The sequence below is a fragment of the Lampris incognitus genome, chromosome 4 (genome assembly GCF_029633865.1).
Source record: "Lampris incognitus isolate fLamInc1 chromosome 4, fLamInc1.hap2, whole genome shotgun sequence".
NCBI classification, from domain to species: domain Eukaryota; kingdom Metazoa; phylum Chordata; class Actinopteri; order Lampriformes; family Lampridae; genus Lampris; species Lampris incognitus.
In genome coordinates this window covers 5,016,461-5,031,104 of record NC_079214.1, presented here as the reverse complement: position 1 = coordinate 5,031,104, position 14,644 = coordinate 5,016,461, and the positions used below count along the sequence as shown (strand labels likewise).

The following is a 14,644-nucleotide window of genomic DNA, read 5'->3' as shown; positions in this document are numbered from 1 at the left end:
TTAAAATATGCAGAAACAGTACAACTTATTACCAGTAAAAACTCAGTAATACAGTAGACAAGTAACAGAAAACAAGGAGGTGAAAAAAATAACAATAAATAAATTACAACAATTATAATTACACAAGAAGAAGAGAAAAAAAATTCTTAGGTCATGACACACTTGTCACTGAGATCCCTCAGCCGTTGTACCTGGGCGTTAGTATCGGCCTACACTGGAGCCCGTTCAAAGGTTCCCTCTGGTCTTCATGTCTTTTTCATGTTAACGCCATCATCGGAGATGTCCCGATACCACTTTTTCACTACTGATACCGATACCACAGCTTTGGCTATCTGCCGATAGCGATATCAATCCAATATTTTGTTTTACTCTTTCAGTTCAATTCACTTCATTGTCATTAAAAACAATGTGCAGGCATATGTGTAAAAACGAAATGAGGTACTCTTGTACTACTAATACTACTACTATTACTACTATTTTCGGCTGCTCCCGTTAGGGGTCGCCACAGCAGAGCATGTTTCCATCTCTTCTTGTCCTCTGTATCTTCTTGTCACACCAGCAACCTGCATGTACAAATAATAATTCATCCAGCCATTATCCCAACTGCTTATCCTGCTCTCAAGGTCACGGGGAAGTGGAGCCTATCCCAGCAGTCACTGGGCAGCAGGCGGGGAGACACCTTGGAATAAAAATATTCCCCCCAGTCCCTCCCCTCCCCTCCCCGAACAGGCCTACCAGAGGAGGCGCTAGTGCAGCGACCAGGACACATACCCACATCCAGCTTCCCACCCGCAGACACTGCCAATTGTGCCTGTAGGGACGCTCGACCAAGCCGGAGACAACACAGGAATTTGAACTGGTGATCCCCATGTTGGTAGGCAACAGAATAGACCGCCATGCCACCCAGACGCCCCAAACAGAATATATTCTATGGAATCCAAAGGCAAACCTATGTGTTTAGTGTGCCTGGAAACAAAATCAGGATTTCAGCTGAGTCGCCACTATAATACCACGTATAAAGATCAATATGGCATGTACACCGGAGGTGCCAGAGCTGCTATCATCACTGACCTCAAAGGAAAAATACACCAACAGCAGAGCCTTTTTACCAACGCCACGTCTACACAGGAGTCCTCTCTCAAGGTGTCTCGTACGGTTTCCTTTGACCCTGCTAAAGCACAGAAACCCTTGTCAGATGGCAAACAGTGAAGCCATGTGCAGCAGAGATGGCTAAAGCTTTTGGAGATGATAGCATGGCGAAGAACTTTGAAAGGTCTCTCTGTCCCGCCGCAGAGACACAAAGAATGTTTGACATTCAAAATCATGTCAAGGGACATCTAAAACAAGTCACGCATGACTGCAAGCACTTCTCCTTCGTGTTGGACGAGCGTACAGATGTGATGGATGTTAGCCAGCTTCTCATTTACACAAGAGCCACTGACAGTTCACTTGAAGTGAACGAGGAGTTACTGAAACTGGTGCGTTTGCATGTGTAACGGATGTGGATAGGGCACAGGAGGCAACTCTCTCAACGACCGGTTTTCAGCATTTATTGGCTCTGCAGAAGACAAGCACAACACATTTTTGGTATCTCTTCTGCGCCTCTGCTCCCCAATGCAACATTGCACTGCGAGATTTCACTCCCACATTATCACAACAGTTTCAACTCGTTCCTCATCAAAACTTAAAGTGAACTATGAAAAATATACAAAGGGATAAACAGCGCCCCCTGGTGGGCAAAGTAAAAGGTGCACGGGGGTTAGGTTACTAAAGAGAGACAACGAAAATTATAACATTCAACAAGGAAAAGGCATACCTGCAGATGACAAACACCACACTTTTTCTTTTTTTTGGTGTCTCTTCTGCACCTCTGCTCCTACACATCCAAAATAACAGCTTCCGCCACGTTTAGCCGCATTACACACAGCGCGGCCTGACGTCATAAAATGGCGGCGGCAATGCGTTCTCTCGACGCTTCTATAACTTCCACAGAAATATTATTTAGCCGTCAAAACTACAATAGAAAAACCCCCCGCTGGTTAATGTTATCGCATTAACAGCAAAACAACAAGCATTAAAAGTTACAACATAAGCGGTTCATTTTTCAAACAATGAAATAGCGCGACAGCAATTTTCACACGACTTGCCTCATCGATACGTCACTGTGAGGAGAAGGCGGAAGCTACGGAAGCACAGGAGATACAGAAGAAGCGACGCGAGTGACATTTCCGCAGGGCATATTAATAACCACCATATTAATATTGTAACGTGCATGGATAAGTCGACACGTTGGTCCTTGACTAACGGGTCGGACCCTTTAGTCGACTGGTTAACGTTGTCGCTTGCGATGCAGGAGATACCGGTTCGCGTCCCGGCCGTGGTGACGGTATCTCGGACTGCCCCCCGAATTCGCTACACTGGTGTCAGAAGAGGGATGGAGCGACCGTAAGGCCATCGGCAGCGCATGGATAAGAACACACGCTGGCCGCTGGCTGGCGAGTCTGACCCTTTAGTCGAGCGGTTAGCGATGCCTCCTGCGGTGCGGGCGATACGGGTTCGCTTCCCGGCCGCGGCAGTTCCTGTGGTTGCCCCCGAATTCGCTACACTGGTGTCAGAAGTGGGATGGAGCGACCGTAAGGCCATCGGAAGCGTAGGCGCCCTGAGGCGTGAAGGAGCTGGTTTTAGCACAAAATCATTCTTTTATTGGCTGATTTCGAATCATTTATGACTAAATGAAAATTTGTAAAAAATAATATATATATATTTTTGGGGTAGGAAAATTGTAGGGTGGGCCTGGTGAAAAGTGGGCGGGCCTAGGACCGTCAGGCCCACCCATAACACCGTGCCTGCTAGGAACTCTGAGTAACCAATCAGGGAAGTTGGAAGGCATCTTGGGTGGACATGCAATAGAGGGGCACACTAAAACCTCTGGGTCCAACTAGGTGGACAGTGCGTGGCCAAGCGGCTGATACAGTTCTTAGTCAGTATGAGGCTGTGTTGACCAGTTTAGAGGAAATGGCCTCAACTGAAATGTGAATTAGTGGCCGTGTAAATTTTAGCTTATTTTAATAAAGTATTTTCGTGTTCAGCATAATTCAGTGTGTGGGTTGTGTGTGGGTTGGAAAGGCGGCGGGGGGGGGGGCACTGCTTGGCAGTGTCCCTACCAATACTGAGACCAAACTTACGCCCTTGACCCCGGGGTCTCCTCCCAGTTGGCCGTGCCCGGAAAACCTCCAAAGGAAGGCGCCCAGGGGGCATCCTAAACAGATGCCCGAACCAGCTCAACTGGCTCCTTTTGACAATGAAGCACTTCAAGTCAAAAGAGAGAAACAGGCTGAGAGATGAAACTGTTCCGGTACGCCAGCAGGAGAGGCCACACGTATGTCATTAACACATAACTTTATACTGACCCACCTGTGAGTGAGTTTCCATAGCTTTCAATGGCTTCATCAGTGTATGATGGGTGTGCGAGGTTCTAAGGACAGGATGTTGTGTTGCTGTAAAGCCCCTTGAGACAAATTTGTAATTTGTGATATTGGGCTATACAAATAAAATTGACACGACTTGACTTGGCTTGTGTGAATGGGTGAATGTGAGGCATACATTGTAAAAAAGTGCTCCGAGTGTTCGGTAGACTAGGAAAGCGCTTTACCATTTTACCATTTTGAGCTAAATGCATGTTTATTTGAAACATGTCATGGAATGGGAGGGCAGAGTAGAAATGCACTACAAACATGAATATTAGTTGTTGTACTTAGTGTGAATGTTAACTTTGGTACCATTATTGAATGATGATTTTTGAGACCCCATTGCAGTGAAACAATGGTATATCGCTCAGGAATGTGGACCCTTTGTTTCTGTGTTAAGCTCATTAAATAGAAATGTTGGTATAATAAAAACTTTGATTAACGGTAAATATTTTATTCTTCTCCTTAAATTAGTAGCTATAATTGGTTAATTGCGTGATGGGGTTACAGTATCCCACTGGTGGAAGTGCACGGTCACAATCTGGCCCTCTGGTGGCGAGGATAGAATTTTTGTGGCCCTCTCTATCATCAAAGTTGCCCATCCCTGTTCCAAAGCAATTTATACAATAATTTTGTGGGATGAACACACTGCAAGGGGCGGCACGGCGGCGCAGTGGTTAGCGTGGTCCCCTCACAGCAAGAAGGTCCTGGGTTGAGTCCCGGGGTAGTCCAACCTTGGGGGGTCGTCCTCTGTGTGGAGTTTGCATGTTCTCCCCGTGTCTGCGTGGGTTTCCTCCGGGGGCTCCGGTTTCCTCCCACGGTCCAAAGACATGTAGGTCAGGTGAATCATCATCATCAGTTCTGTAACCTATGGAGGTCGTAGGAGCACAGCTGATGCCTCAACACTGGTTGAGTCATCATTGTGTTTCAGTAGGGGGAGTACCTGGTGGTCCCTATCTCCTCTTCAGGTATGGATGGCCGTTGGTTCACAGAGGAACTCATCCGCCCTTTGACAGGTTTTGTTTTTAGTCCTGATGGGTGTCCGCACACCCTCCTCACAACAACCCAAGGGTTGAAGTGGGGTTGCCGGTTTAGTCGCCGACGACCCGACGGTTGCAGTTTAACGTTGTACCCAGGACGCCAGATGAATTGGCTGTACTAAATTTTCCCTAGGTGTGAATGTGTGTATGTCTGTGTGCTGGCCCTGTGATGGCCTGGCAGCCTGTCCAGGGTGTCTCCCCGCCTGCTGCCCAGTGACTACTGGGATAGGCTCCAGCATCCCACGACCCCGACTGGGATAAGCAGCTTGGATAATGGATGGATGGATGGAATACACTGCATTTCAACCATGGCCACTAGATGGCATTGTTTAATATTGTGACTCAATTGAAAATAGTGTACCACCATACACTAAATGTGAGGTGTAGCTACACTGAAGCGACTCCTGTGTTCCCCCCCCCCCCTCACAACAGCGCGTTTTTTTGCTGAGTGCGACTTATACTCCAGTACGAGTCCGGGAAATACTGTATATTTGCTGTTAAAAACATATCTTAAGACACAATTTTTTACAGCTTTTATCTTGTATACGTATATTTATATACAAGAAAACTTCTGGAGGGACGTCTTTTGACATTTGTTTATCACTTGATATTTCATGTGTGAAAGCAATTGACAGGAGCTGTCTGACTCTTTCACTTCTTTTCCTTCCCTTCCTCTTTGCCTCCAGCTCGGTGGCTGTCATTAGATGAATGGTAGTTGGATACCAGAAGAAAGGAGTGGTGGAAAAAACCTGAATACAGCCCCTGGCTCCCTGCTGTAAATGGAAAGAGTGTATGAAAGTGTATATATTCTTTTATTGTATATGACTACTTCTAAGCAATTTTTTTTCAAGGTTTCCAATTCCTGAACCCTCTGGTGTCAGCCCAGAGAATTTGATATTCTGATTATGGGGATTATGGTGTCTTTGACATCAGTGCCAATGAAGTGTGTGTGTGTGTGTGTGTGAGTGTGTGTGTGTTCATTGCTAGTAGCTTGGCAGTGTGGATTATGTCGAACTGAGGAGACAATCACATGCTGACAGCCCCTATATGAGACCGCCATTAGAAAGAGAGCAATCTGGATGGCCTCCATTTGATTCCAATATGCCCCCACAAAGTCAGACAACAGGACGCACCCCTCGGAGCAATCAGTCATCAGTGCCGTCCTCTCAGCAGCCAATCAGGAGCCTATTAATCAAAACCAGAATGGGAGAATGTGCGAGAGGCCGGCCGGCGTGACAATGTCACAAATGAGTCTTGTATGGAACATCAGTTAAGTGATGGATTGGAGGAGTCTGACTGCGGACAGTCAAGAGAGAGAGAGAAAACCCAGAAGGAAAAGGATGGAACAAACGTGTTTCATGCTTGTTTCTTTCAAGCTGTGGTGTAAAATACAACACATTTTAAAATCAAAGTAGAAGCTTATTTCTGGCACAATGTGAACGTGAGATTGCTGCATTCTCCTTTTAGTATAACAAGCAAAGGAATCACGTAAAGGTTCCCCTTCACTTCAGGGGATTAGAAATTCAGCTTGAGAAGGCATGCCTCGCTTTAAAAGTGCATTGCAAATATTTGCTCATCCTTGCGCAAGTTAATTATTAATGTGAGGAGACGAGTCCCCGTTTGGACTCTGGTTATCTGTGGAAGATGAGACCAATGCTAAGTACACACACACACACACACACACACACACACACACACACACACACACACACACACACACACACACACACACTGCTAAATCAGTGTCTGGCCCTCACGCTCCCTCTGTCAGTAGATGGGGTATGCACTGTGCGTGCAAACTGTTGTATTTCCTATAGTAATCAATAATAAGGCAGCGTAAGTTTTGAAAGCGGGATATACAGCATGAAATGAAGAAAAATAAATTGATGCTAAGGAATGAAATAAGGGAATGAAAAGCATCGCAGCCCTCACCTTCCTTTCTCATTCCAGATCTGCAACACTTTTGTAGTCTGCAGAATCGACACTGTTTCCTTCCAATTTCATCCACCATACATCGCCCGTTAAACCTGACAAACACATACGGAAGCACACACAAGTCCACTGCACCCTGTTATACATGCAGTCAGGTTTTAGAGAATTTATCTTGAACTATGAAACATACACACAAAATGTTCGACTCTGTAAAGTTTAGCGTTATTCAGGCCTTTGGGTCAGGGATTATGGGATATGCAGGGACAAGTTCCTGACAACCGGTATGACACTCAGGAATATCATTCATTATACGTTTCTAGGAACATTCCTATAGCCTATACTTTATGGCTGAATCCACTTCTCACACGGGAGACTTGCAGCCTACAGCTGCATCTCACCATTGCTTTTCAGTCCTCTGCTATTGCATATATGTTATTGCTTTCATGCCTGGACCGGTCCCATTCACTTTGGGCCTTGGGTTTTTTTGTTTTTTTTTGCCCAGTTCGTAAGCAATGCTTCTTCAGTGATACTTCACATGCTGTAATTGGTGACAGCCTCATCACCATTTCACCAGAGTTGCCATTCACTTTAACGCAAGCATGCACCACCTTGTGTCTGGGTCAGTGTCGCCTAGGCTTGATTTTCCCCCCCTCCCTTTTGCAAAGCCAATCTGTCACCTTGAGTTTGCAGAGGAGTGCAGGATACATGAATGTAACTCAGAGACGACGGGTCTCACCTGCAGGTGTAGTTATGGGTTTTGTGGACGCTCCTCCTGAAGAAGCCTTTTCAGCTCCACGTCCCATAGTGTTTCCCTGTGGCCCTGTCTGCACATGCTGAACACCAAATCCTGTTTCTGTCAGGCTCCATCAGAGAGGATGGTGAGACAACGGCTGATGCTGTGGACACTGTCAGCTTGATTAAAAGATAATAGAAATGAAGACTTTAGACGTCTGATAGAGTATAGCGGTCTGTGCAGCCGTAGGTTCTACTTAAGCCAACCATTAAACCTTTGAAAGTGAGTCAGGAGACATAGTACTGTAGGGATAGGGGAACACTGTTACTTACAGGACAGGGACCCTTTTCTTACACTGGCATTGAATAAATAACCATTTCTGAGGCCTAATTAACACTTGTGTCAGATGTTTTAGCTCAGAGAATATCAGACGTTGATAACCATTTATTAAACCTCATCATCAGCCAAGGTAAATATTAAGTCTTTCAATTTGTGAGAGGAAATGACCACACACAAGTGGAACAGGACAAGATTGGTAATCGGATTGATTTTTTTGCATCTACAAACCTTGACCATGGCATAATAAAACATTAAGCAAATTTTTTTGCAATGAAAAATATTGTGATCAATTTTTTTTACCTTTTATCCATAATTGTTCTCAATTATTTCAACATCTATGAGTAGCGGTCTATTCTTCATTAATAGTCATGAGCTGACCATCTACAAACTCAAGCAAGCGTTGGCAGTAAGAATGGGTGGGGTTTCATGTTTTGATCTGATTGGCTTTTTATAAGAGGGCGCGCTTTAAAAAAGATAAATGGAAAACCTGAATTCCACCTTTATATACTTATATATTTCATCAGAAAGAGACAAAAAATATATAGCTATAAAGTCAAGATAGAAAATACTAGTGTTTACATTTCAGTCAGACTTTAAATGGGTTGGTTGTGCCCTCGTGCTATAGTAGAGGAACGATCAGGGTGCTGAGTTTTCAAGCGATGGAGAAAATGGTGCTGGTGGTGATAACAAAAAGAGGGTTATGGGTAGAGATATCACTGCTCGTAGGCCTCTGAAGAGCATCACTGCTTATTACTCAGGGGGGAGAGGACGACGCCCATTTAATTAAAGCAGTTGGAGGTCAGCGGCAAGCCAAAATCCACGACTCTCCCCTGGATAGTTTTACAATGAGAGCTCTGTTTTAATTTAACCGTCCTCTATGCTGCTCTAAATTGCATCCTGTCAGGATTCAACAGCTGCAGGATTAGCCCTGTTAAAACCACCGACTGTCAAATACACTCTCTTGGTAAAGTATTTCCTGAGGTTGTATGGACGGTGGCTCCATGCAATAATGTATGTAAATTGCATGCTTAGTTTTGGGAGACGGGGCAGTCAGATTTCAACTCTAGATTTTCCTCCCGAGAAGAATGCTTCATGTGGTCAAGGATTGGTTGGATAAGAAGACAGCTGTAGCACATTGACCTCACAGGAATCTGCTGCTGAAGCATCTCTTTTAAAAGTGCCAGGAAAAAAAAAAACTGATTCAGCACAACAGAACCATGATGATGATGATGATGATGATAACAGAAAATTAGATAATGATGGCAAGCTGAGCATGAGGAAAAGAAATGTAGCAGAACACTGTGTCTTTTATGGGCTCTGCCCTTGTATAATGAATAGAAGATTAAAAAAAAGCTGTTCATAATTAGCACACGATGATACAGCATAAAAATGTGCATTATATGGACATGTGCATGTCTTCCAAATCTACTCATATATTTTCGTAATGTGTGTGTGTGGTGTTAGTGTGTGTGTGTGTTAGTTAGTGTAGATAGCGGGACCGAAAACTAAAGCATTTGGGATCCTAATTCTTTTTGGAGGTGGTAGGTATTGTCTCAGAGAGTAAGGGAAAAATCCCAGAAAATTAAAATTATGCATTAATATGCACAATACACATTTTTCTAAAAATGGCTAAAAACCACTTTTCTCGGCATTTCAGATGATTCTGAGCATCTTTGATTTTTTCACCTATACAAAAAAAATTCCTGGGACTTAGAAATAAATGTTTTGGCATTATGCAAAATATGCATTTTTGCAAAAATGCACTTATGATCCTAATTTTTTTTGGAGGTGGTAGGTATTGTTCCAGAGAGGACCAGAAAAATAGCAGAACATTACAATATAATTGTAATAATTATGCATAATTATGCAAAATATGCATTTTCTAAAAATGGCTAAAAACCACTTTTCTTGGCATTTCAGATGATTCTGAGCATGTGGGGGGAGGGAGTTGGAGTGTGGGGGGGGGGTTTAGGGGCAGGGGGAAGGCGGCTAGCTGGCAGGATGAAGAGGAGGGAGATTTAGACGGGTGGAGAACCAAACCGCTACATTGTAGCGGGGTTCTTCTATGTAGAATATATAAAGATGATTTTACTTGCACTTGCACAATACTTGCACTCACCCCTCCACGCAGTATTTAGATATTCACAGAAATTAGTTTAGACCATTCCCAAATTTTCCTGTCCAGGATTTGGCCTGAGGCTGGAATCGGAGAACATCCTTCAGGACCCCCTCTGTTTTCCCCATCCTTCCGTTTTCTTCGCTGCACAGGACACTCGGGTTTTAGCGTCTTGCCTTCGAGCGACATGTTTTCTGTCGTCTCATTTCCTGGAAGCCGTTCATATCCGGTTTAGCCGTTCCTCTTCTTCGTGTGTTTTCCAGCCGTATGTGAAACGTCACCCTGCGCTTCTGGCGTACATGCGTGTCCTCGTGCCTATGCTAGAAGAACACGTGGTACAAACAACGCGCCAAAACCACCGGGGTACCTTGGAAGCGCCTCGGCCTCCCCGGACGTTGCCGCTGTCGGCCTTTTTATATTCTGACACCCCTCCGAAAATATTGGCGGGCGTCTAACAAAGTATGTAAGTAGAAATACTGTTCTAGTAACATCAAAGCCCTCGTTGGTAAGACATTTGTTAAAATATATGTCCTTCTGAACCGCCGCCATTATTCTCTCTCAGCCTCTACGCTCGGTGTGGTCCACGGGATCTCATCCGGGGTGAGTTTCGCGGGTCACAGGAAGCCACCGACAGAGATGCAGGTGAGACGGTTTCCGTCTCCTTCAACCCGCTCAAACAAACGAGTCCTACATTTTCTGTCTCCTTCAACCCGCTCAAACAAACGAGTCCTACATTTTCTGTCTCCTTCAACCCGCTCAAACAAACGAGTCTTACATTTTCTGTCTCCTTCAACTCGCTCAAACAAACGAGTCCGACATTTTCTGTCTCCTTCAACCCGCTCAAACAAACGAGTCTTACATTTTCTGTCTCCTTCAACCCGCTCAAACAAACGAGTCCTACATTTTCTGTCTCCTTCAACCCGCTCAAACAAACGAGTCCTACATTTTCTGTCTCCTTCAACCTGCTCAAACTAACGAGTTACATTTTCTGTCTCCTTCAACTCACTCAAAAAACGAGTCCTACATTTTCTGTCTCCTTCAACCCGCTCAAACAAACGAGTCCCACATTTTCTGTCTCCTTCAACCCGCTCAAACAAACGAGTCTTACATTTTCTGTCTCCTTCAACCCGCTCAAACAAACGAGTCCTACATTTTCTGTCTCCTTCAACCCGCTCAAACAAACGAGTCTTACATTTTCTGTCTCCTTCAACCCGCTCAAACAAACGAGTTACATTTTCTGTCTCCTTCAACTCGCTCAAAAAACGAGTCCTACATTTTCTGTCTCCTTCAACCCGCTCAAACAAACGAGTCCTACATTTGCTGTCTCCTTCAACCTGCTCAAACAAACGAGTCCTACATTTTCTGTCTCCTTCAACCCTCTCAAACAAACGAGTCCTACATTTTCTGTCTCCTTCAACCTGCTCAAACAAACGAGTCCTACATTTTCTGTCTCCTTCAACCCTCTCAAACAAACAAGTCCTACATTTTCTGTCTCCTTCAACCCGCTCAAACAAACGGGTCCTACATTTTCTGTCTCCTTCAACCCGCTCAAACAAACGAGTCCTACATTTTCTGTCTCATTCAACCCGCTCAAACAAACGAGTCCTACATTTTCTGTCTCCTTCAACCCGCTCAAACAAACGGGTCCTACATTTTCTGTCTCCTTCAACCCGCTCAAACAAACGAGTCCTACATTTTCTGTCTCCTTCAACCCGCTCAAACAAACGGGTCCTACATTTTCTGTCTCCTTCAACCCGCTCAAACAAACGAGTCCTACATTTTCCGTCTCCTTCAACCCGCTCAAACAAACGAGTCTCACATTTTCCGTCTCCTTCAACCCGCTCAAACAAACGAGTCCTACATTTTCTGTCTCCTTCAACCCACTCAAACAAACGAGTCTTACATTTTCTGTCTCCTTCAACCCGCTCAAACAAACGAGTCCTACATTTTCTGTCTCCTTCAACCCGCTCAAACAAACGAGTCTTACATTTTCTGTCTCCTTCAACCCGCTCAAACAAACGAGTCTTACATTTTCTGTCTCCTTCAACCCGCTCAAACAAACGAGTAAGATTTGGATTCTCCACGTGAGATTCACCTGTGCAGACCAAACACATTTTTGTCAGGTACGGTCAGGGTTCGAATTACAATAGGGCCCGGGACAAGTCCGTCGCACTCCTAGAGGGCGCTATTAATATTGATAATTAAACTTTTTTCATGCATCTACACTAGGAGTGTAAGAAAATATCGATACACTCGAGTACCGCGATATTAGCTTTTGTGATACTGTATCGATTCTCAAAACCACTGTATCGATTTTTAATTGTTTACATGTAAAGATTTGTGACAAACGTTTGTGTTATGTGTAACCCCACGACTGCTAGATAACGGTGTTTTAATCCAACTTCAGCCATTTGACTCTTCCACTCCAACCCAACAACGGGAACTGAGACAGGAAGTAGCGTAAGCACACAGAACACAGGCCTATGAAACCGCAATTTATCGCCTTTCCTACAGTAACACGATATATCGCGATATACTGAATCGTAACCACTGTATCGTGATACGTATCGCATCACCAGATTCTCACCAATACACAGCCCTAATCCACACCAGTTTAAAAAACATAAAAACAAACAAACAAAGGAAATGAAGTGAACACAACAGATAAAGCTGATGTCAGTGTGATGGCCGTGTCGGTAAAGCGATGCTTGAGTTCTGTCTCTGTCCCAGATTTTAATAACTCTTGCTTTACGAAAATCTTTGATTTTGAGGTCAGGCCCCATGTTTTATGAAATGTTCTGATGAAATACATATGTAGAGGGGTCTATGTGTGTGTGAATCTAGGAGAGATATGTGAAAAGTAAAATTCTAATTACCTTGTGTGAAATGGCTAATAAAGTTCTATTCTATTATAGTCATAAGAAGCTACAGTTTTTTCTATTATTATCATCATCATCATCATCATCACCACAATAATGGGATATGTGCTATATTATTTTTATGCTGATCAGCCACTTCAATGCGTGACATGTCCGTCCATCCAATCTGTAAAGTTATTGTTATTTTTGGGGGGTTGGGCCCATCGGACATCGCACTGTAATTCGAATACTGGGTACGGTAACATGTTTCTGCAAGTTGTGGTTCTGGTATTTAGTTAATTCAAAATTAGTGGGGGTATGGGTGCATACACCCACCAGACAAGGGGCGGCTCTTACCATGATTCATTAGATCTTATTTGATTAATTACAATATATCTGACATCTTTTTATCGGGTTAAATTTAGCACAAGAATTGTTCCAGTTTCTCACGTTATAAACAAAGCTGATGTTACAACCTGAACAACTAACACATGATCAAAAGAAAGACTAAAAAAATTATTTAATTCATACATAAATCATGATTAAAATCTTATCAACGTCCTTCAGCCTGGCTGTGATTAGGGTTGGACAGTAATTCATATTATTGTTTCTCCTTCATTGGTATTGTATCAGGATGAAATTCAAGTATTGTCATAATACACAATTTTGTCGTCTAAATTCAGTATAGTGGCGGCACAGTGGCGCAGTGGTTATTGTGGTCACAGCAAGAAGGTCCTGGGTTCGAGTCCTGGGGTAGTCCAACCTTGGGGGTCGTCCCGGGTCGTTCTCTGTGTGGAGTTTGCATGTTCTCCCCGCATCTGTGTGGGTTTCCTCTGGGGGCTCCGGTTTCCTCCCACAGTCCAAAGACCTGTAGGTCAGGTGAATCACCGTACTAAATTGTGAATATGTGTGTGTGTGTGTGTGTGTGTGTGTGTGTGTGTGTGTGTTTGTGTGTGTGTGTGGGCCCTGTGATGGCCTGGCGTCCTGTCCAGGGTGTCTCCCTGCCTGCCGCCCAATGACTGCTGGGATAGGCTCCAGCATCCCTGAGAGCAGGATAAGCGGTTCAGAGAATGGATGGATGGAATTCAGCATAGGACGAGTTAATGAAGTTTTCTCCCAAAATGAGGTGTGAAATATCTGGGGGGTGTCTTACTTGAACACTAGTTCTGGTTTGAGATAAAACTGTACCAAACCGTTCAACATGATGAGCCTCAGCTGGTTTCTTAAGCAGGCTATTTTTGCACATGTAAGCAGATAAACTGATATAGTATATCAGTGTGGTGTAAATTCTGTGTACATATCACATTCTTCTCCATGTGGCCCAGTACTCGTTCTGGGCATTAACTCCTGCAGTGCAGTAGGGATTCTAGTTGTGCTTCACATCCATGACCCTACATGTCCTTGTTCAAGCAGGCGTTTGGTATTACTGGCTTCGGTAGACTGTCTGACACATGACGGGGAAAGAGGTGTGGTTGTTCTCATACTTGCTGTAGTTCTTCCCATAGGCAGCACCCACAAGTTGTCAGATTCCGCTATGTTGCAGGACTGGTTAGCGGTGGTACTGTATCCAGGGGAGTCCAGGTTTATCATAGTTACGAGTCACATTCACCGTTATCTTTTTAAGCAAATGGGACTGGATGCAGATGTGCCGTTTGAACATTTTGAGGCAGTTTGATTGTTAAAAGTCGACTGTCAGCCTCTGTAACGTCCAGAAAATGCCCTCCGCACCTTTCCTCTTTGGATTGGGCCTCCAGGTTCTGGTTCAGTTCAGGTCTTCCCTCCTGCAGTTTATCCGTCAGGGTTTTGACTCGTTGGATCAGTGTGTTAAATCTGTATGTTCTTCATCTTCCATCTTCTGCGGTGGGCTGGCAGATGTTCACTCACGGTCCACGACTGCAATTTATGGTCTTGACAAGGAGAGGACAGAATCTGAGTGACAGGGGTGAAAAAAACAAACAAACAAACAAACTGGGGTTTGGGAAAACACGACTCAGTTTATTTTTCAGAGTAAAATCATTCAGTTAGTGTGACGTTTGAGTACTGTGCAGCGATGTTGTCCATGTAACAGGAAAGGGGGAGAAAAGAAACAGGGTTCTAGTCAAAAGAACAGGGAAAAACCAAACGTTTATTGTCTTGTTATTTGTGATGTTACGTGGAAG

The 14,644-nt window shown here is 44.2% G+C and overlaps 1 protein-coding gene across 1 annotated transcript in view; it reads right to left on the bottom strand.

The window, feature by feature from the left end:
- Positions 1 to 14,090, bottom strand: part of hnf4b (hepatic nuclear factor 4, beta) — a 47,408-nt gene extending 33,318 nt beyond the window's left edge. Inside the window, 3 exon segments of the mRNA XM_056278783.1 lie at positions 6,440 to 6,534; positions 7,176 to 7,351; positions 13,998 to 14,090. Coding sequence (XP_056134758.1) covers positions 6,440 to 6,534; positions 7,176 to 7,351; positions 13,998 to 14,090 — 364 coding nt within the window.
- Between the last annotated feature and the right edge of the window lie 554 nt (positions 14,091 to 14,644).